Source organism: Linderina pennispora, assembly GCF_002104995.1.
Source record: "Linderina pennispora strain ATCC 12442 chromosome Unknown DL89scaffold_6, whole genome shotgun sequence".
NCBI lineage: Eukaryota > Fungi > Kickxellomycota > Kickxellomycetes > Kickxellales > Kickxellaceae > Linderina > Linderina pennispora.
Window position 1 is genome coordinate 383888 of NW_024468254.1, and position 20955 is coordinate 404842.

At 57.1% G+C, this 20955-nt stretch overlaps 8 protein-coding genes across 8 annotated transcripts; 4 read left to right on the forward strand and 4 right to left on the reverse strand.

The window, feature by feature from the left end:
* Positions 1–2964: 2964 nt before the first annotated feature.
* Positions 2965–3276, reverse strand: DL89DRAFT_222980 (Bromodomain-containing protein; the record flags this gene model as incomplete). Its single annotated transcript, XM_040884615.1, has 1 exon — positions 2965–3276. A coding segment is annotated over one exon (312 nt), but the record flags the coding sequence as incomplete, so codon positions are not given.
* An 892-nt stretch (positions 3277–4168) lies between these two features.
* DL89DRAFT_274804 (putative tubulin beta chain) lies at positions 4169–5906 on the reverse strand (the record flags this gene model as incomplete). Its single annotated transcript, XM_040889236.1, has 2 exons — positions 4169–5026; positions 5376–5906. The coding sequence occupies 2 exons, from the start codon at positions 5904–5906 to the stop codon at positions 4169–4171; spliced, it is 1389 nt and encodes a 462-aa protein (XP_040743665.1).
* A 370-nt stretch (positions 5907–6276) lies between these two features.
* Positions 6277–9033, reverse strand: DL89DRAFT_292707 (exocyst complex component Sec10; the record flags this gene model as incomplete). The annotated part of the gene is made up of 2 exons (XM_040890335.1): positions 6277–8855; positions 9018–9033. The coding sequence occupies 2 exons, from the start codon at positions 9031–9033 to the stop codon at positions 6277–6279; spliced, it is 2595 nt and encodes an 864-aa protein (XP_040743666.1).
* An 86-nt stretch (positions 9034–9119) lies between these two features.
* On the forward strand, positions 9120–10286 carry DL89DRAFT_151148 (uncharacterized protein). The gene is made up of 3 exons (XM_040883533.1): positions 9120–9149; positions 9314–10061; positions 10156–10286. Exons 2-3 carry the CDS (start codon positions 9379–9381, stop codon positions 10214–10216), a joined length of 744 nt encoding a protein of 247 aa, XP_040743667.1. The 5' UTR covers positions 9120–9149; positions 9314–9378; the 3' UTR covers positions 10217–10286.
* DL89DRAFT_151151 (oxoglutarate dehydrogenase, E1 component) lies at positions 10211–13774 on the reverse strand. The gene has a single exon (XM_040883534.1). The coding sequence runs from the start codon at positions 13492–13494 to the stop codon at positions 10357–10359; it is 3138 nt and encodes a 1045-aa protein (XP_040743668.1). The 5' UTR covers positions 13495–13774; the 3' UTR covers positions 10211–10356.
* A 171-nt stretch (positions 13775–13945) lies between these two features.
* DL89DRAFT_322471 (uncharacterized protein) lies at positions 13946–14844 on the forward strand (the record flags this gene model as incomplete). Its single annotated transcript, XM_040891342.1, has 2 exons — positions 13946–14130; positions 14256–14844. Exons 1-2 carry the CDS (start codon positions 13955–13957, stop codon positions 14842–14844), a joined length of 765 nt encoding a protein of 254 aa, XP_040743669.1. The 5' UTR covers positions 13946–13954.
* A 3292-nt stretch (positions 14845–18136) lies between these two features.
* On the forward strand, positions 18137–18564 carry DL89DRAFT_151187 (uncharacterized protein). Its single transcript, XM_040883535.1, has one exon. It carries the CDS (start codon positions 18193–18195, stop codon positions 18514–18516), a length of 324 nt encoding a protein of 107 aa, XP_040743670.1. The 5' UTR covers positions 18137–18192; the 3' UTR covers positions 18517–18564.
* An 832-nt stretch (positions 18565–19396) lies between these two features.
* Positions 19397–20616, forward strand: DL89DRAFT_267260 (uncharacterized protein). The gene has a single exon (XM_040887420.1). The coding sequence runs from the start codon at positions 19447–19449 to the stop codon at positions 20551–20553; it is 1107 nt and encodes a 368-aa protein (XP_040743671.1). The 5' UTR covers positions 19397–19446; the 3' UTR covers positions 20554–20616.
* The last annotated feature ends 339 nt before the right edge of the window (positions 20617–20955 follow it).

Here is a 20955-nt window from a genome sequence, read left to right on the forward strand (position 1 = left end):
TGTACATGCACACTGCAGCGGTGGGGCCAGGAGATGGCTCGTTCCTGCTGAATCGACCACAGACAAGAACAGGGCGTTGGCCACCAAAGTACAGACGCACTCTGACGCCATCATAGTCCTAGACCGAGTACATGTACATTTAGGTTACAGAAGGTCAGCTAGTCCCCTCCGTCTTTCTTTTCAGCAAGCGTTTGTCGTTCTATTTTTACAAAACTAGTAAGCACCTTCCTGTCTCAATGTTACCACATGGTACCGCTGCCGATTTTCTGGATGCTGCCGTATGTGTGGCCGGTGTTTTTCCAGAGCAAAGTGAAGCTACTGAACCTGCTGTATATCCCGCAAATCGAGCTGAAGGATGAGGAAGTTCGGCTACTGGTGCTGTGCCTGCATGACTTGATATTGCCTGTGTTAACTTGGGGAATGAGTGGTTATAGAATATATGGAAAAATAACTTTTCAAATTGACTGAGGGGAAGAAGGAACGCTGGTCGTCTGTCTGGGCCTTTGTACATATGCGTTTCGGCCTTGTCTATGGTGGCGCAGGGGGACTCCGGACCCCGAATGTCAATAATTCCAATGTCAACAGTACCTGTGTTGTTAGCCAGTGTTGGCTGCTGTCTTATCATCCGACATATATGCTCACTGCGTAGCCATTATAGCAATAATGTCTGAACGTATGGCTTTCGAGTGTAGAGTAGATAATAGACCTGACCACCCAATATTGTGTATATTGAGCTGGTAAGGAGCTATTGTTGATATCAGCACTAGATGGTGTGCTGATACCAAGAGAGTCCTACAAGATACGTGTAAGCAAGGTTCATAGCGCCATGCCATCACTTTTCTTCCCCTCTGTTTCTTTTTACTGAGTTTAGTGAGCAACATGCTCGGGACATTGATGATCTGCTGGATCGGACATTTACCACACTGGAAACGCCGGACAATACCTTGGCACATCCGGGAGCTTATGCAGGAAGCGAAAGCCAGCTGGTGGAGTTTGTAGACGCGTTTTACGACGATTTCCTGCAGTAGCTGGAAACCATTTAGCATTCAGAATTAGCAAGGAAAGGCTACCAGAGTGTTACGGTTCCGGACAGGTTGGGGTTGAAGCCCGATTAGGGAGTACATTCCACCGAACTCCTTGGCTACCAAGAGGGTAACAGGGTATGTCCCAGGTACACATAGGGGAATATGGCATTTGTTGTCGAGTTTAAGACCAAAAATGTTCTGACTCCCACCAATCTGAAGTTCTTGGAACAGCTCGCTGATAAAGTCATGCAAATAGCATACCGCAGATCTCGCGTGTTATGATGCCTATTACAATATTCAACAAACTCTTGGTTGGTGCGATGTTCGTCTTTGGCAGTACGGTGTGCAGAGTACGTGTGGGGAACATCAGCTAATTCAAGGAGGAAGAGCTCGGCAGAGTGGTCGAGTTCATTCTGCCAATAACTAGCTTGTTTTAAGATGTTTAAAAATAGTAAAAGAAGGCTGAAGGAAAAAAAGGAGGGCAGCATGGCGATACGAGCCTTGCTTTTATGTGATGGAAAGCTCATAATGATATCAGAGCATGATTACGCGCTGACATCAATACATGTTGCGCACATGCGAGGGGTATTGATCACACTGGATCCTGGTTGCATATATTGGATTAATCGTCTTCACTGAGGCCACGCATGATGTCAGACTGCACGGCAGATGCCAGCGACGCCGAGTGCACATTGACCATTGACATCGACCGCTCGCTCCGCCTTGCGCTGCCATTCACCCCAGCAACTGCCGACGCCGACGATACGCGCGGGAGCATCGGCGGTGCATTCGACATTTGGCGCGGCCGACCTGCCACGCCCTGCTGCATTGGCAGCAGCGCCGGCACCAGCGTATCAGGCGCAGTCGAGCCCAGCTTCTCCAGACACAGCTGCTCAGCCAGCAAATGAATGTCGTTCCGCAGCGAGTCATGAAGGGCTGTCCGCTGGTCCTCAGACTTGGCTGCTGCCTGTAGGTTCTGCGTCACCTTGGTCGAAATGTCCCGGCGCTCAGCGTCCGACAGCCGCGACGACACCTCGGCTGATGTCGATGGCAGATCCCGGAGCCGGATCGGCTGCGTCAGCGCCTGCACGCGGCCGGCATATAAATGGTCGCGCTCCTCCTGCGCGTCCAGCCAGCTGACCAGACGTGGCACATCCACCGGCCCGAGCTCGGACTCGCTCAGCGCAGCGGCTGGCTCCCGCTGCATGATATGGTTGACTGTGCTGCGCGCTACTGCGTGAGCACCATGTGTCAAATGGTCGATTACCTTGGCTGCATACTCGACAGCCTCGTCGCCTGCACCATCGACGAACTCGCTAATGCTGTTCCAGTATGCCAGCCCGGTCGCATCGGCGTGGAGTGCCGGTAGCATACCGTCTATTCTGTCGTGCCTGATTGCCCCATGCAGGCTGCTTATATGGCCAAAGTCCAGGAAGGTTGCTTGCGGGTGGTAGAACCCGTGGCTGTACGGCGCCGGCGGCTGGTGCGCACCGCTTGGCCGCTTGACTGCTGCCAGCCGCGGCGGCTCGACCGGCCCCAGCAAGAACGGCACGTGGGCTGTGTCCTCCTCGAAGCCTGCAGGGTCGACGCTGCCGTCGGGCAGCACCGAGACCTTGACCTGCGATTCGAGGATCACATGTCGTGGCACATCCGACTGCCGCTTTGCCCGGCGTCGTGCCGCGTGCGTCCACCGGAAGTTGTCAGTAATAGCGGCCGGAGTCAACTGCATGGCGGCTGGAGCTGTGGCATCAGCCGACGATCGCCACCGGAGCCGTGAGCTGCGGCGGTGCTCGCCGCGCTCCTCGTGAGCGTCCCAGCCGGGCGTCGCCGAACGCGCGCGCACCGGCTCTTCGCATGCTGCACCGGCGGGCATCGACGCCATGCCGACGCGCTCCAGCTTGACGGTCTCGCGCTCAATGGCCTGCACGGCATAGTCCTGTACGCGATCGGCAGAAGTCGCGTAGATAGACCCAGCACCGTTATATTTGCGTGCATTGTCGCACACCAGCAGCAGGTCGCGCCGGAATTCGTCGATGCTATAGTATGCATTGCGCTCCACCTTGCTCTGCATTGTGCCCAGATCCATCGGCTCGTCGATCACCGACAGGTAGTCTGTGATCACAGTCGTGTCCACCGGGTCCAGGAAGAACCCGTACGAGTCGCGCTTCTTGATCCGCGTGATTAGCCGCTCCAGCGAGCTCCGCAGAGACACCGTCGTGGTCGGCGCATTGCCCGGCGGCCGGCGCACCATATACGCAGTCCGCTGTTTCTTCCGCCCGTTCTTCGGCGGCCGCCCACGGCGCTTCGGCACCGGAGCCTCACTCACCGTCCGGTTCTCGAAACTCTCATTATCGCTGGGCGGCCCACTCTGCACCGACGGCGAGTACCGCGGCCGCGATGTATACGAGCCGATGCTGTCAGTTGGGCTGGTCGGTACCGTGCTGCCTGCACCCCGCACGCCCTGCGACCACGCCGGCTTCTTGAACGACAGCTTCAGCTTGATTTTGGGCGTGGCTGTCTCCACCGCGCGCGACGGCTCGCCGATATCCACGTCCTCGTCGTAGTCGTCGTAGTATCCGTATGGGTCGTAGTCTGCTGGCGCTGTCGGCGCTGCCGGTGCTGAGCGCACCTGCTCGTAGTCTGCCGTCTGCCGTAGCGAGCCGAGCTTCAGCGAGAGCCGGATCTTGGACGGCTGCGCAACCGTTGAGGGCGTATCAAGCCCGTCCGACCCTGACTCGTAGTCGTCGATTGCGCGCCGCTGTCTGAAATCTAAGAACACAAACCGCTCATTTCAATGCACAGGAATACACACGGCAAAAAGAGAAGCAAGCGAGCCACACCACTGCAGACACTTACCCGACGAGTTGTCCCAGTCGCTCATGGTTCACGTTCGTCCTTGAGGGCTCCAGCAAAAAATATGCGGTTTGAAAGTTTCTCCAAGCTTTGCGCAAACAAGCAAAAATGCAATTTTTTCTTTTTGCCAATACAAAACGCGAAAGATTTCGGCCACACGCTTCCACCGCATAAAGCCAGGCAAATCGGAACCCGTCCCATCATCACACAAACAGCTGCTGAACAGAAACATTTCTTGCTTGAATTAGTCGGGGCCAAAAGTGTCAATAAAAGGGAAAAGGACCTAGCGCTTACTGCTCGTACTCGCCCTCCATGGGCTGGTCGTACGCACCGCCGTCCATGGCAGCGTCGTCCTCGTAGCCGTCGTAATCCTCCTCCTCGACGCCGGCCTCCTGGTACTGCTGGTACTCGTTGATCAGGTCGTTCATGTTGCTCTCGGCCTCAGTGAACTCCATCTCGTCCATGCCCTCGTCAGTGTACCAGTGCAGGAAGGCCTTGCGCCTGAACATCACCGAGAACTGCTCGTTGACACGGCGGAACAGCTGCTGGATGCACGTGTTGTTGCCAATGAACGTGGCCGACATGTCCAGGCCCTTGGGCGGGATGTCGCACACCGCAACCTTGACGTTGTTCGGAATCCACTCGACAAAGTATCCCGGGTTCTTCTCCTGCATCGACAGAACCTGCTCCTCGACGTCGTTCGTCGACACCTTGCCGCGGTAGATCGCTGCCGCTGCCAGGTACCGGCCCTGACGAGGGTCGGACGCCGCCATCATGTTCTTCGATGAGAACAGCTGCTGGGTGAGATCCTGCACCGTGGTGCGCCGGAACGCCGCGCTCTTGGCGTTGCCCAGAGGAGCAAACCCGACCATGAAGAAGTGCAGGCGCGGGAAAGGCACCAGGTTGACCGCCATCTTGCGCAGGTCAGCGTTCAGCTGTCCAGGGAAGCGCAGCGAGGTCGTGACTCCCGACATCACCATCGACACCAGGTTGTTCAGGTCCTCGTACGCCGGGCTCGGCAGCTTGAGCGTGCCCTGGCAGATATCGTACAGGGCCTCGTTGTCAATGCAGAAGGCCATGTCCGAGTTCTCCACCAGCTGGTGCACCGAGAGCGTAGCGTTGTACGGCTCGACGACAGCATCGGAGACCTAAAGTGAAAATGAAGATTGCAGCTCGAGTGTCAGCTTCTGGGTTTGGTCACGGTAAGCGGTGATTGGGCCACCAAGGCAACGACGGCAGGAAAATGTAAACATTCGCGAGCCGGTTTTCGGGCCTACGGAAGAGCCCCCTCACAGCGATTGCCTTGCTTATTTTTCTTCGACGCCAGAGTAGCTACGCCTGCAGCTTGCACATACGCACGCGCTCATGGCATGCTCTGGCTGTTCCAGACTTCAATAATGTGCCAGCACATGAACAAAAAGCGCCTCATAAACGCTATGCGCCACCCAGACCATAGCAACAGAAACAAACAAAACCACATTGAACTGTATACGGTACCTTGGGGGACGGAACAACCGAGAAAGTGGTCATCATGCGGTCCGGGTACTCCTCGCGGATCTTGGACAGCAGCAGCGTGCCCATACCGGAGCCGGTACCGCCGCCCAGCGAGTGGGTGAACTGGAAGCCCTGCAGCGAGTCCGAGTTCTCTGCCTCCTTGCGCACAACATCCAGCACCTGGTCGACAAGCTCTGCTCCCTCCGTGTAGTGGCCCTTGGCCCACACGTTGCCAGCGCCGCTCTGCCCGTTGACAAAGTTGTCCGGGCGGAACAGCCCGCCGAGACGCTGCTCGCGGATATCAACCAGGGTTCCGGGCTCCAGGTCCACCAGCACCGCGCGCGGCACGTAGCGACCGCCGGCGGCCTCGTTGAAGTACACGTCAATGCGCTCAAGCTGCGTCTGCTTGTTCTCGGGGCTGCCGTTCCACGTGCCGTCTCCCTGAATCGAGTGCTCGGCCGTCAGCGTCTCCCAGAACGCAGAACCAATCTGGTTACCGCACTGGCCGGTCTGGATGTGAATGATTTCGCGCATTTTGGCTAGATGGTTAAAACAGGTACAGAATAGGCGAGGGGAAAGGTACTTTTAGCTATTCTCACCGAGAAAGGACAAGAAAAATATGTGTGCAACGAGCAAATAATAAACAACAAGCTTCTTGTGTGCTAGCACAGGGAGGGGAGGCGAGAGGGCCACTCGCTGCCGCACACGCGCGGCCAGTCCCAGCGGCGGTGGGTGGTTCTGCGCGCCAGCGCATTGTATGAGGCTCTGATAAAACAAATAGGCGGCACCGCTCCAGTGATCGCAGCTTTGGACGAAAATCGTAAACACAGGCTGCGATTGGCTGCCTGTGGCTCGAGCTGCATGCTCGGACCGCGGCTCGCCGGGCAAAAAGGCAGCAGCAAGCTCACAGCGTCGCCACATGGCGCTTGACATCTGGCGACAAGCGGTAGTCCTCGCGCCTCTGGACAAAGGCCTGGAACGTCTGTCGGTCAACGTGCGCCAGCGTGCCATCCTCGAGCAGCGACTTTAGCGAGTTGGAGCTGACGACGAAAATATTGCTAATCTCCTGCAGCACAATGAAGCGGTCCGACAGCGCTGGGATCTCGAACCGATCGATTGTTTCGCGGTACCGCGCCACATCGCGCAGCAGTACCAGCCCACCGGACACACTGATGATGAACTTCTTGAAGTGCTCCATCAGCATGCGGTACAGCGCCGAGCCAATATCGCCGAGCACGCGCTCGCGGTTCTCCCGGTCCATGTTGGCGCGGCAGGCATCGGCGACATGCGCCAAAAAGTCGGTGCACTGGTTGCATGACTGTGTGCCCATGTGGAAGCTGGCAGCATCGTCTTCGGCTGGCTTGAAATCCGACCGCCGCTGCCGGTTCAAAATGCTGGCGATCCACTGCACACACGCGCTAACCAGTTTGTTGGCGATGAAGTTGAGGCTGGTCTCGACACGCGACATCAGGTGGTTCTTGTCGCCAACTAGGTCGCGGTACAGGTGAGAGTTGGTGCCCACGTAGGGAAGCACGATGCGCTCAAAGTGCACCTGCAGGAGGCGCGTCACGACGTTGGAGACGTGGATCACGCCGAATGTGCGCAGGTCGGGCTCCTGGCGCAGGTCTTGCAGGCTCTCGGCTACGTCGTCGAGCGCTGGGAACACGTAGCTGTCGCCGATCAGCGAGATGAGCACGCTGAACAGCTCAGCGACTGCATCAGACACTGCACTGCCGCTCTCGAGCTCGATGGCACGCGCCACAGTCTCAGCATGGATCTGCAGCAAGAAGCTCGCAGTGCCGATTGTAACGGTTCCGTGGGACTCGGCCTGCTGCTTGTCCGTGTTGGCGGATCCCAGCGGCACGCTGGTGAATATACCCAAGAACGCATTGCCACGCGCGGCTGTCTGGCGCTCCTCGCGAGCCCTGACAAACGGCTGTAGCGCCTGGCGCACGGCATCACGGAAGTGAATACGCTCTGCGTTGATGTAGTTGTCGCCAGCAATGTATGACTCGAACAGGTCGTCGCAGCACCGGTTCAGGAACTCGTGGAGCAGCCCAGAGGCCGCGCTCTCGCTCTCCCCGCGACCAATCAGTGCTGCAATGGCCATTGCCGAGCTAAGCCCAGACTTTGCGGCTCCAAGGCGCGCCCTGGCTCCAGCATCCTGCTCGTCCTCGTCCTCGTACTCGTCATCATACTCCATATTGTTGGCCGCACCATTTCGCCCCTTGCTCGGCTGCTTACGTGTCTTGCGGCGTGAAAACTCTGTGGCAGCAGTCTGTGAGGTTGCCGGCATATCAAGCAGCCCCTGCATGCCGTTGCCAGACTGGCGTGCAGACTCAAGGACAGTCACCGCTGGTGTAATGGTCTCAGCATCGAACGTCTGCAGGTCCTCGATCAGTTTGCGCGTAGCCAGATGTGCCGATGACAAAACGCGCAGGAATGCTAGCTTCGACTGGCGCTCAGCACGGCCCAGCAGCGTTTCCAGGTAGCTCTGAATAGTCTGCTCAAACACGCGCTTCAGGAGCTGCTGCATGACCTCAACGGGCCTCGGGAACACCTCAGAGATGACTGTCCAGTCCTTGAACATCATCTTGCGTGTGTCGTCATAAAGCTGCTCAAGCCAGCGGTCGGGCGGTGGTGGCGGCGCATTGATGTCCGAAATGCCCTGCATCGACGCATAGCTGGCATCGGCGATCGAGTCCTGCGCCTGGCTGACCATACTGGCCACAAAGAACGGGTGCTGGTTAATGTAAGCCTTGACCACCGACACTCCGCCATTGAACGCATCCAGTGTGCGCGCCGCAGTCTTCATATTGTGCACGTCGTTATCTTTGTACGCATGCTCAAAGTTCTCCAGCATCATCTTCTCAAAGTTCTCCGAGTAGATCTCAATCTGCCGCTTTGCCGTCGACTCGCTCGGCGCGCTATACTCGTTGTCAATGACCACCGTATTCAGCCGACGCAGCGTGTGCGCAACATTCATCAGCCCCTCTGACCCGCCGTCCAGCAGGGCATCGAGCCGCGCTGTGTTCCCCTCATTCAGCTCCGCATAGAACCCGACCAGCTCCTTGATGGCCTCTGCACGGTCCTTCTCCTTGGCCACCGTATCCAGCTCCTCGCCAATGCGGATTGTGTTGCTGCCGACCTCACTGATCTGCGTTTCCAGCCGCTCGAAGCTGCTGCCCACAGTGACAAATGTCTGCTTCAGCCGCGCCATCTTCTTGCGGTGGTCGTCAGAGTACGCCTTGGTCGACCGCTCCAGCTGCGATATCGTCGAGGACAGCTCTGCCTGCGAGCCCAGGAGCTTTTCGAGGGCGCGCTCGAAGGTGCGGATAAACGGCTTGGGCTCGAGCGAGGAGTTCTTTTTGGCAAACTCGAGGTCCACACGCGAAAGCTGCTCGATAAAGTCGGTTGCCGAAAACTCCTCCTGTGTAAAATAGCCCTCGGGCAGTCCGAATGCCCGAGATGGGTCGGTGAACTCTGCCATTGTGAATAGGAGTGGAGTTTACAGCAGTGGAAAATTACAAATTGTAGGGGGGATGAAAGCTGGGAAAGGTGAATGCAGTGCCAGTGTGAAATTCGAAAGCTGCTCATGCCGGCTCGCTATTTTTTGTGTGCCTTGCCAAGCATGTGTGTGATGACGTCGTTCGGCTCGCATCAAGCTGCTGGCAAAAGTGAGCAAGTGTTGATGAGTGCTGCCAAGGCGCGTGCTCGCTGCTCTGGTGCGCTTTTCTCCTCTGCACAGTTTTTTCACCATCCTTTATTTGACAGAATGTTTATTATCGACAAGGCTAGAACACTTATTGGCAACAACACTGTCGCAACTGCGCCAGACCTCGTCGCCGCCCTGAGCGAGGCTGTCCTGCACGCACACGACTTTTCGCCCACCAAATCTGACCACTGGCTCTCGCCGGGTCTCCCAAACAACACACATGTAGCCAAGTTCAAAGTTAAAGACGGACGACAGGTCGAGGTCAAGTGGACTGACATTGCGGGCAAGCTGATGGTGTTTGCCGCAGTCGTGCCTGCCGAGGAAAGGGGCGAGCCTGTTGTCCACATGGCACAGCTCAACACAGCCCGATACATCACCGAGGGCACGGCGTTCCCGCTCAAGCTCAACTGCAACAGCCAGGGTGAGTTTCAAAAGCAGGTGGAGGCCGTGGTATCGGGTGATGCACTCGCGCAGCTCACAAGCACGGTGGTCGATGATATCGTCCGCAAGATCATCCCCACCGAAGAAGAGCCTGTCGACATCAAGCACCACGCCCTAGCCTTCCAAGCCGAATCTCGTTCGGGCCCCAGCCGCCAGGAGCAGCCCTCTGGTGCGTTCGGGTCTGCGGCTACGCCGGGAAGGGGCCCAGGGAACCCGCTGGAGATTGGGCGCAATGACCTGGAACCGCTAGGCGGTCGCTTGGGCGATCCGGCGAGCGGTGGCATGGTTGTTGGACCTGGACACTCGATGTTCAGAGGCGAGCAGTCGCGGGAGGAGAGGATTCCCGCGGGGCCAAGTTTCCTTCCCCCTGGTGCCGTTCCGGCAGGGGCACGCTTCGACCCGATTGGGCCATTTGGCGGTGCTTCTGGGCCGGCGAGACCTGGCGGGAGATTTGGAGGCGGTGCCAGAGGTGGGTTTGGCGGTGGGTTCGGTGATGGGTTCGGCAGCGGCGGGAGCAGCGGGGGTGCCTTCAGGTAAAGCAGAGCAATGCCATCTCGTTCAAGCATCATCATCACCATGTTTATATACAACTATGCCATCTCAGCCATCACGGATGACCATATGTAGCGGCGATCCAGATCCCGATATCGACCTGCCACCCAACCAGGACTGGAACAGATATCTGTAACCAAGCAAATAAATTGTTGAATGGTTTGCATTTTGTAAAGGGGGAAAATGAATGGATAGGAAAAAAGGCTAGCACAGCTTCTACAAGAGCAGCCAAGAAACAAAGGACTCGTCTGAAAAAGAGACATTTTGAACTGGAATCTACTCCCACTTGGGCACACCCGACACAACATCGACCGGTTTCCGTGCCTCGCCGAACAGCGCCTGCGACGTGAACGCCCACTCCTCAAACACGTGCTGCTTGTGGTTACCAGTAGCGACCGGTCCCGACGGGTCGCGGCCCGCATAGCGGATGGCCTTGCCGGCGTGGTTCTCGGTGTTGTTGAAGATGGTGCGCAGACGCGGCTCAATGTGCGCCCACGAGCCCATGTTCAGCGGCTCCTCCTGCGCCCACACAAACTCGCAGTTGGGGTACTTCTCGATGTGGTCGCGCACCAGGTCCCACGGGAACGGGTGCAGCTGCTCGACACGCGAGATCGCCACGTCGCGCACGTTGTTCAGCTCGCGCGCCTGCAGGAGCGTGTAGTACACCTGGCCTGTGCACAGAATGTGCGTGCGGATCTTCTCGGGCTCGACCAGCGTGAACTCGCCCTCGGTCGGGTGCGGCTCGGGGATGTACCGCTGGAAGAACGTGTTGCCCAACATCTCGTCCAGCGACGACTTGCACAGCGGGAACCGCAGCTGCTTCTTCGACGTCATCACCACCAGCGGCTTGCGGTAGTCGCGGTACACCTGGCGACGCAGCACATGGAAGTAGTTGGCCGGGGTGGTCGGATACACGACCTGCATGTTGCAGTCCTGGTGCTGGCGCGACAGCTTCTCGGCCGACGGGAAGATGTACGGGTGCTCGTCGCACAGCTGCAGGTAGCGCTCGAGGCGCGCAGACGAGTGCTCAGAGCCCTGGCCGTCGAAGCCGTGCGGCAGGAGCATGGTCAGGCCCGTGCGCTGCAGCCACTTCTTCTCGCCCGCAGCCAGGTACTGGTCGATGATCACCTGGGCCGTGTTGGCAAAGTCACCAAACTGCGCCTCCCACATCACCAGCGCGTTCGGGTTCGCCAGCGAGTAGCCGAGCTCGTAGCCCAGCACACCGTACTCTGACAGCGACGAGTTGCTGACCGAGAACGGCGCCTGCGTCGGGCTCAGGTTGTTGAGCTGCACGTACTGGCGCTCGTTGGCCTGGTCATGCAGCACTGCGTGGCGGTGCGAGAACGTGCCGCGCTCGACATCCTGGCCACTGAGACGCACGTGCTTGCCCTCCAGCAGCAGCGTGCCAAAGGCCAGCGCTTCGGCGGCGGCCCAGTCGATGCCCTTGCCGCTCTCGAGCGCATCCGCGCGCGCCTTGAAGATCTTCTTCAGCAGCGGGTGCAGGTTGAAGTCGGACGGCACGGTCGAAATGAACTTGGCCACATGCTCGACCACGTTCTCGGGCGCGCCGGTCGGGTACGACGGCGTGACCTCGGTCGCCAGCTCCGCCAGCGACTTGAATCCAGGCCAGGCCGACGACAGCCACTCGGTGCTGGACGGCTTGTAGTCCTTGCTGTTCTTGTACGACTCGTCGAGGATGCTCCACACACGCGCCTTCATGTCGTCGATCTCGGCCTTGGTGAAGGTGCCCTCGGCAATCAGCTGGTCCACGTACTGATCCAGCACCGGGCGCTGCTGCTTGATCTTCTTGTACATCAGCGGCTGCGTGAACGACGGCTGATCGGCCTCGTTGTGGCCGTGGCGGCGGTAGCCCACAAGATCAATGACGATGTCCTTGTGGAAGGTCTGGCGCCACTCGGCCGCGAACATAAACGCAAACACTACGGACTCGGTGTCGTCGGCGTTGACGTGCACGATCGGAGCACCGACCGACTTGGCCACCTCGGACGGGTGCTGGGTCGAGCGCGCGAACCGCGGGTCGGTGGTGAAGCCGATCTGGTTGTTGACAATCACGTGGACAGTACCACCAGTGGCGTAACCGGGGAGGTCGGCGAAGCCCATGGTCTCGTAGACCACGCCCTGGGCAGCGAACGCAGCATCGCCGTGGATGAGCAGCGGCATGGTGCGGTGGCGCTCAGTGTCGTTGGTGTACAGCTGCAGCGCGCGCGTCTTGCCCAGCACCACCGGGTCGGTGGTCTCCAGGTGCGACGGGTTGGCCAGCAGCGACAGGTGCACGCGCTTGCCGTTGGGAGTCGGGCGGTCAAAGTTCATGCCCATGTGGTACTTGGCGTCGCCGGAGCCCTCCTTGCTGGGCTCGAGCTCACCCGAGAACTCGCAGAAGATCGACTCGTTCGGCTTGCGCACGACGTTGCTGAGCACGTTGAGACGGCCACGGTGAGCCATGCCCATGACGATGGACTCGACGCCAAGGTCGACCGACGTATCGATGAGCTCCTTCAGACCCGGAATCATGGACTCGCAGCCCTCGAGGCCGAAGCGCTTCTGGCTGGGCCACTTGGTGGACGCAAACTTCTCGAAGCTGCTGCCCCAGATCAGACGGTCCACGATGCGCGCCTTCTGCTCCTTGGCAAAGTTGAAGCGGTTCGGCACCTCGAAGCGCTCGCGGATCCAGTCGCACTCGCCGCGGTCCGCAATGTGCGTGTACTCGACGCCCAGCGACCCGCAGTACACCTGCTCGAGCTTGGCCACAATATCGCGCAGCGTCATCTCCTTGTACCCGGCCTTGGCAAAGTTCTGCAGCACGCCGGGACCCAGCGTGAACTTGCGGTCCATGTCCTTCTCGGTGAAGCCGTAGTAGCTCGGGTGCAGCTCGTTCGCCGACACGTTCAACCGCTCGGGCGTCTGGATCCCCAGCGGGTCCAGCTTGGCCAGGTGATGGCCGCGCACCTGGTAGGCACGTGCCATCAGCTGCACCTTGAGATGGTCGACAATTTCGGGACTGCCACGCAGACTCGACAGATTCGAAGCAGTGTCGCTGGCGGGGTTAATCGCAGTCGAGGCGATCAGGTCGGGAGGGGTCTGGAACGCCTGCCCGGGCTTGAGTCCGCTGTCGACGTTCTTGAAATACGCACGCCAGCTCGCGTGCACTGAATTCGGATCCCGTACGTATGCCTCGTACATTTCGTCAATATACGGTGCCACGTTGCCCGACAGGAACGACTCGCTCGGGTGCGGCGGGCCGCTGGCCGTCGACTTGTACCGCACGCTGGCGATGTGAGCTGACAGCGCGGCTGGGGCACGCACCGACAGAGTAGCGGCGCTGCGAGACAGCAGACCGGCGGCCGCGCGCTGGCGGACGGCTTGGTTACGAGCAGCCCTGAGTAAGCTGGCCATTATGAGTATCTTGTCCGTTAGGAGAATAAGAAAAAACTGAATAGAGGTGGAAAAAAGGATAGAGATAAGGGAGAGCAAGTTTGGCGGGCTGATGTCTAGAGGGCTGGCAGCCCGCTTATAAGGCAGGGGCGATAAACGGTGCGTCCTTCCTTTCGGAGGATTCTGCTCCTGGCTGGCGCTCACACAATGCGAGTCCTCGCTTTTTCTCCGCCAGCCTTTTAGCGCAGATCCTCCTTAGCCCCAGCCATCAGGCGCTTCCTAAGCGTGAGGTGGCATGGGGGCGGCTCGTGCGTATCTGGAAAAACTTTTTTCTCATTATGATAACGCTAAGCGATTCCGGCAATAGCCTTTACCGCGCCTTGCTCCCCCAAAACCCACCGCGTGCCACTATACAGACACCTTGCTCTGCTGCAGACGACGATGGCGTGCGAGCAGCACATGCGCTCTGCCCCCTCTCGAGATGCAAGATATCGACACGCACTGCACCTTCTATTGCTGCTACCTGCTGCGCTCGCTGAAGCCCGGATCCCGCAACTACGCATACGTTGGCTCGACGCCCGACCCGGTGCGCCGCCTGCGCCAGCACAACGGCGAGGTTACTGCTGGTGCCATGTCAACCCGGAACCGGCGTCCCTGGTAAGACCAAACAGTGGTGGAAGTCCACCAGATTATTTTCCTGGATTTGGCAACTCGCAGACCTTCCCTATCGGGCTATTCCCAACAGCGCCTTTAACAGTCACTTAAGCAGTCCCATCAGCTAGGGAGATGGTTCTGATCGTACACGGGTTCGCCAGCAAGTCAGCAGCGCTGCAGCTCGAGTGGGCGTGGCAGCACCCCGACAGATCGCGCCACGCCACCATGGATGCAATCCCAGACACGCTGCGTCGTGTGGTATACGGCAGGGCCCAGAATACACTGGACACAAAGCTCACGACGCTGTGCGCGCTGCTGGCTATCGCACCGTTCAGGTTCTGGCCACTGAAAGTTGTCTGTCCGAGCGCCGACCTCCACACAGATCTCCTGAGTCGAATGCCGAGCACCCTGCCAGGACACATTTCCGTTGACTTTGCGGATATCCCGCTGACGTTCGAGCAGTGCCAGCAGCCTGGCACGTACCTGGGCGCCCCTGCTCCAGGCGAACTGTGCGCAGCCTGCAATCACAGGCTGACCGAATCCCGGCCGTGGGGCGCGTGCAGGGCGTGCGGAGCCGCGTGGCACCTGGTATGCGTGGCCCGAAACGACGTCACCAGCAGTGACGATCACTTGGTGCCTGGGACTGGCCGCTGCTGTAAGTGCTGCGAGACGTTTGCATGGGGCCAGGCGGTCAGCGCCTTCATGTCGTCAAAGTAGGGCAGTTTCTATATGGTGTATTCAAGAGAATGAAATTAAAGAGTCGTCTATGCTCTACTCGTCGTCGTCGTCATCGTCGTCGGTCTTTTTGTGCAGTGTGCTGGTGGCAGGCGGAACCTTGACCACTGAGTACGACTCGAACTCGTTGCGCATCTGGTCAGCATCCGACCCTGTGGTCTGCCCACGCGGTCTCGAGAACGGCAGTGGGATGTCGGTAGTGGCTCTGAACTGTCCACAGTTGCTGATGTGCTCGTTCTCCACCCGCAAAAAGTTCCACGAGATACGACGCACTACCTCGAGCACCGCGGCCACATAGGCCACCGTCGACGTGTGCACTGCATGTCCAAACGAGAAGAACGTCGGCGAGATCTGCGTGATCCACGCGAACCGCAGAATCACATCCATCACTATCGCCACATAGTATATCCAGACGTGGTCGAACTTTAGCTCCGACCGCAGGAACCGGTGCTTGCTGCCGGACTCAAACAGGCCCCAATCCATGAGCAGATCCCACAGAGACGTGAAGCACGAGTTGGCGATTGCGCTGACCACCCACATAGAGTCCCACGCCGTGCCGCCATGGATACGGTGCGCCGACGCCAGCCAGACCGTCAGAATAGTTGACGAGTACTTGGCTCCATTGGCCAGATGTGGGAATGCATCACCTGAATCGACATACCGGCGGATACACTGCAGCAGGCGAAGCAGGTTGGGGATCATCAGAAAGGCCGCGTTCGACCACCACTGCGTCGTGTTGCACCTTTCGCCCAGGTCCGTCCACTTGTTGGCGCTGGCACAGCTGAACAGCAGCACCATCGAGAACGTGTACGTCAGACTGCACATCTCATCTCCAAGGAAGAAATCGCGGAACTCTACGCTGTATGCCCCTGACAGGAATATGCGGCTCAAAGACTTCAGCATCCAGCGCCGCGACGACCAGTAGAAGACGCGCACCGGCATAACGAACATGCCAATAAGCAGGCCCAGCAGGACGTAGAGGCAGATATACGAATTGTTGTCGATGTGAAGGGCAAAGTTTGTCCAGATCACACAGCTGGCAATAAAGAAGAACCATGACGACATCTCGAGGAACTGCCAGGCGTCCAGGTTGTCGCGCGGATCGACCTCAAAGATAAACCGGTAGTTGATGTGTGCACGCACCCACGCGGTCATGTTGAGCGAGAACAGCAGCAAGAACAGCAGCACCAAGAAGATCCCGCCGTATATCTGCAGCAGCTCGCGATGGTACGGTACCCGGTCCTCGTTCGAGATCAGATTGGACTCGTAGATTGCACGAATAATCAGAGGGAACGAGGTGCCCAGCAGTAGGCCGCTGCGGAACGTCGACCCCTGGTTGTCTCTGGAGGTGCCTGACGTGTTGATGCGCAGTGTGTCCATGCCCTTGGAGCGCGACCCGCCGGCGTGCCGCTCGATGTACATGCCCTCGAGCTCGCGCGCCAGCATGTTGAGGTCGGGCGATGTCGCCATGTAGCAGCCATCGACCCTGTCCAAAAAGTAGTCTGTCCCATCGCACCACTTTGCTGTCTTTTGGTACTTTTTCAGCGCCTTGATGAACGCCGTGTAGCACAGGATGCGGTAGTTCTTGAGCATCTCAATGCCACGGTACAGCTCCAGCATTGCGCGTTTGATTTTGCTTTTGGCAGCGCGCAGTGGAGCGCTAGGGCCAGGCGGGTTACCGTCTGACGCGCTGCTGAGCGCTGTCAGTCTGCGCAGTTTGCTGCCCGATCCCGATACCTGCTCATGGCCCTTAGGCGGCGAATGCAGGGTCGCTGCCTCGGCTTCCTCGCCGACCATCTCATCGAGCATCCGCTGCTGCTCAATGATATTGTCAAAGCGCGAGTGGAACAGGTCTTGCTTTTGCCGGAAAAAGTCGTTCACCTTGGCCAGCTCGTGCTCCATCTCGGCAAAGAACTCCTGCTCTTCCTCGATCCGCACACCCAACTCCTTCTTGAAGGCTTCTACAGGCAAATGAGGCTATTAATATACACGTATCGGGTTTATTTGAGTAGAATGACCCCACCGCCACACTATGAAGCACGCAATGGATGGGGAAGCACTCTGGGAAATGGAGCCCACGTGTAGCTGTGGAGAGGTGCTGGCTCGATACTACCGTCCCCCGCATACCTGCCACTGAGCCTGCACGGATATACGACCGCCATACAGGTGCAAATCAATTGGGCGTATATGCGGCTCCTGCGCTTGCAAAGTGCAGCATGCATATTGAGGCAAACGGGAGGAGCCCTGGCCCGGCAGATACTTGGCCGTGGCAGCCGCGATGCAGGAAATGACGTCGAGGCAGCATCGGACTCCGAGTCACCATCGCTTCTGTTTTGGACTCGGGATTGCAGATTGTCATGCAGGCTGACCCATTGTTGTGACCCACCCCAGCGCTATGGCGCCTATCCCCCACCCCCACCGCACTATATTCGGAGTTAAGCTTACCTGTCGACATAGACCCGCTTCCACGAGGAGATACCGACCCGCGCCGCCGCCGAATCGTCTCGGTAAACGAGTCCTGTGCCGACAGCGGGATCTTGATATTGGCTCCGTGCGCCAGCTCCACCGGCGTGCTCGACACATTGCCCGAGTTGCCAGCCGACATGCCAATTGCTATTTGTGGTGTTGCCGACACGACGCGGCTGAAATGCTGGCACCGGGTACAGTCTTTGGTTGTGCAGCTGCCGTACCCGGGGCCCTGAGCCGGCGTCCTGCGGTAGTCTACCCCCGACGACTCGTCGTGGGTGTGGCTGGCATGGTGGTCCAGATTGAAGCTGTCGTAGCCCAGGTATGTCGATGCGCGTTTGAGCAGCGAGACGTGTTCGTCACCCCTCTGCGACTTGCGGTTGCGCTCCTGTGCCGCCGCAATCTCCTTTATACGCCGCTTCAGATGCTTGTAGTCGACGTACATCTTCTCCCACTCGGGAACCTGCTCGGCCTCTAGATATTTGCCAAACTTCATTCTCTGCAAGAGCTGGAGAGATTGGTCACGAATATAAGGTGTGCGGAAACAGCGAATTTGGAAATGAAAAAGGTAGAAGTAAAGAAAAAGGGCCTGGCGAGGCTGTGAAGGCGCAAGCGATGCCACTCCTTTATAGGCGCTGAAAAATAAAAGAAAAAGTCTGTGATGCGCACTCTCGGCCGACCATTTTCCTGCCCCAGGCTTAGCTGCTGGAATTGCATTTTTGTTTTGCTTTTGCTTTTGATTTTGATTTTTTTTACAGCAGCAAGGCGTGCCTGTGTCTGTGTGCGCCGATCTGGTCCGCAGCGGGCCCTGGGGTTGACCCGCCCCCTGGGATAGCCCAGAATGCCAAGGTCCGATTGCCTCTGATGGAGCACTGGCTTTCCCTACTAGCATCACCGCCCGCCTGTCTATGGTTGCAGTATTTGCCTACCAACCCTCGTCCGTCACAGCGCAAAATGCCACCAGTGCCAAATGGACACTGGCCACAAACCGAATATCATCGACCCACGCCTCGTCCCTCCTTCGCCATTCTGATATGTACCATTTGCCTTCCTACATTTCGTCACCCATGCCACTTACTGTGCCCAAGCAATGGGCGCCACTCATCTAACTGCCCAAACACAATGCGTGATTGGTGTAGTGAAACCAGCAACTGGCAACATCCAAATTCTGTGCGGGTGACCTATTAAACAACAGCTTCGTACCGCAAATGCCACATGTGGCTCTGTGGGTCATGGGGGTAGCTGATAACAATTTCTCCCCCATTCAGCAACTAATGTGTGGCCAATATACCTGCTGTCGTGTTGTGCGCCTGAGGCCGTGGTCTCCGACATCGCCACAGAGACTAGCTTTGAGAGCATCGGGTCAGGCGCCAACGAGAGCCACCCGTCTGCGTATGCAATGGATATTAGCAAAGTGGAGCAATGCAGCAAGCAATCGGCTATATCAAAGCCATTTCGACATACTCGCAACACCATACTCTGAAACCAACATACTACCTCGCCTTATTTTGCTGCCATTTGCTGATGGGCTACTCGCAGGCGGCATCCTTCGTAGCTCAATCCGAGTTGATTCCAAACGTCCCGAGCCAGCACACCAAATACAGCAGCGACTCCCAGTTGCCGAGTTGTGAGTGTGAGTGAACCATCACGCCTTCGAACCTGTTGATATTCATGAACGGCAGCATGCCAGAGCGCCCACGCCTGAACTTGCATCCATGCCTACCGACTCTGGCTGCGTCGTCGAAGCCAGTGTGGAGTCCCCAGGCATGAGGTTGCCCTGACTCGCAAAGAGAATGTTTGTATGCCGGATGCCCCGGTGCAAAATGCTGCACCAACATGTTCCATACATGCGTCCTGCTTGATATATGATAAAGGACCAGATGCGGTCTTTCCAATACAGGTTCAGCTAGAAAACCACAGGCCAATGAAACAACCCACTTTGCAGTGCTTATGATAAGGGGGCTTGCATGAAAATCTCAGTTCTTTGAATCCACCAAAAACAAACACTCCGCAGCCATTCAGCTGCCAAGGTTAGCTGTAAAAGACCTGGGATTCCCGCTTGCTTCTGCATACTTGCCCATTCTCTACTCTGCACCTACATTCCTCTATATCCCTGATATGGCTTCAACCTACCTTCCGGTCCACGTTGACCGCGATACTATCCGTCCTTGCATCATTGATATGCTAAGGCCGTTCACTGATGTTGAAAGCGAGCAGCAGGCTATCGAGCAGCAGAGCGAATACGGGACGCCTTTCATTGTGCTGGAGAAAGGTCACTTCACGGTCTACAATGTTCCTGGCGGTCCGTTAAAGTGCGACTATATCTCCCGGAACTACATTACCTTTATGGCGAGGCATCACTCCAATAACCCAGACGTGTGGTCTAGTCTTCAGGAGCAAGATGGCCTCAAGCTATATCCTGAACCACCAGCCGTCTACTTTATCCACGAAAAGTGTAAAGATGACATTATTGAAGGTTGGTCGAGCTGCAACACGGCTTTGATTCGTTATAGCGAGAAAGACACAAGAAGGTTTGCAGAGGCAGCCAGGGGCGCAGATGGGTGCTGCAACCACTTTTTTGTCGTGTATGAAGATGGAATCGAGCAGTGCTTCGATTCCAACAACCCGGAAAACAGCTACACGCTCTCAAGCTTCCTCAAATTCATATTTTTACCAGCAGTGAGGAGAGATGCTGGCGCTATTAAGCGGTTCGAGGAAGAAGACTGGCTGGTTGAAGAGGAGCAGTGGTCCAAACGCCTACCAAACGGAGAATTCAGACTGAGGGATGCAGACGGAATCGAGGTTCGCGACGGCGAAGCGTTTTCATTGGATGTCATATGTGAAGAAGACAAGTACATCCAAGAGTTCGATGATTACTGTCTTTCATTTCTTGAGGATGAACTCATGGTCTATTCTAAAAATGACTGTGACCCGTTCACTTGCGAGATGATCGATGGTATTCTCTATCTGAAGTGCAGTGACCAGTACCTACATTGCTCTGATGATAATAATAACCATATAAACCTATCCCCAGAGCTACCTGAACGGTCAGACCGCCTTCAGATAAGCTATGATGGCACGGATATCCTTTTCTCCAGGTGGGATACATCGGAATTCGCTACCTTCGAATGGGATGACGGCTCCTCTGCAACTATTATGATTGACAGCGACTGGAAAGATAACCGTTATGCTCGCCTGCTGCGAACTCGGCTTGTCAAGATATAAATAAACGTCATCCCGATTTTTGATCTGTCTGAACACCAAATATATCATTTGCGTAGTTGCGGCCTTGGAAGGTTTAGTGCAGTATACAGTTGGAAATGCCATGCAGAGTTGGTCGCAGTTGACTCTCACATATTAGCTGGCTCTATAGATGGTGAATCAGGCGCCAGCAAGGGCCTCACAGCAGGCTGCGCAGTGCATCCTTAATCTTTCCTCTCCTGTATAAAGCATAGTCCCTTGAAAATACTGCAATTAATTCCCATCCACACCAATTTAGCAGTACCACAGAGGTACGTAATAGCAACATCACGTTTTAAGGTAGATCACGATATGAACACAAACAGCAGCGGGCATATGGCCAGGCGACATTGGCTGTCGGTTCGTATGGTGGTGTCATGGCTTATA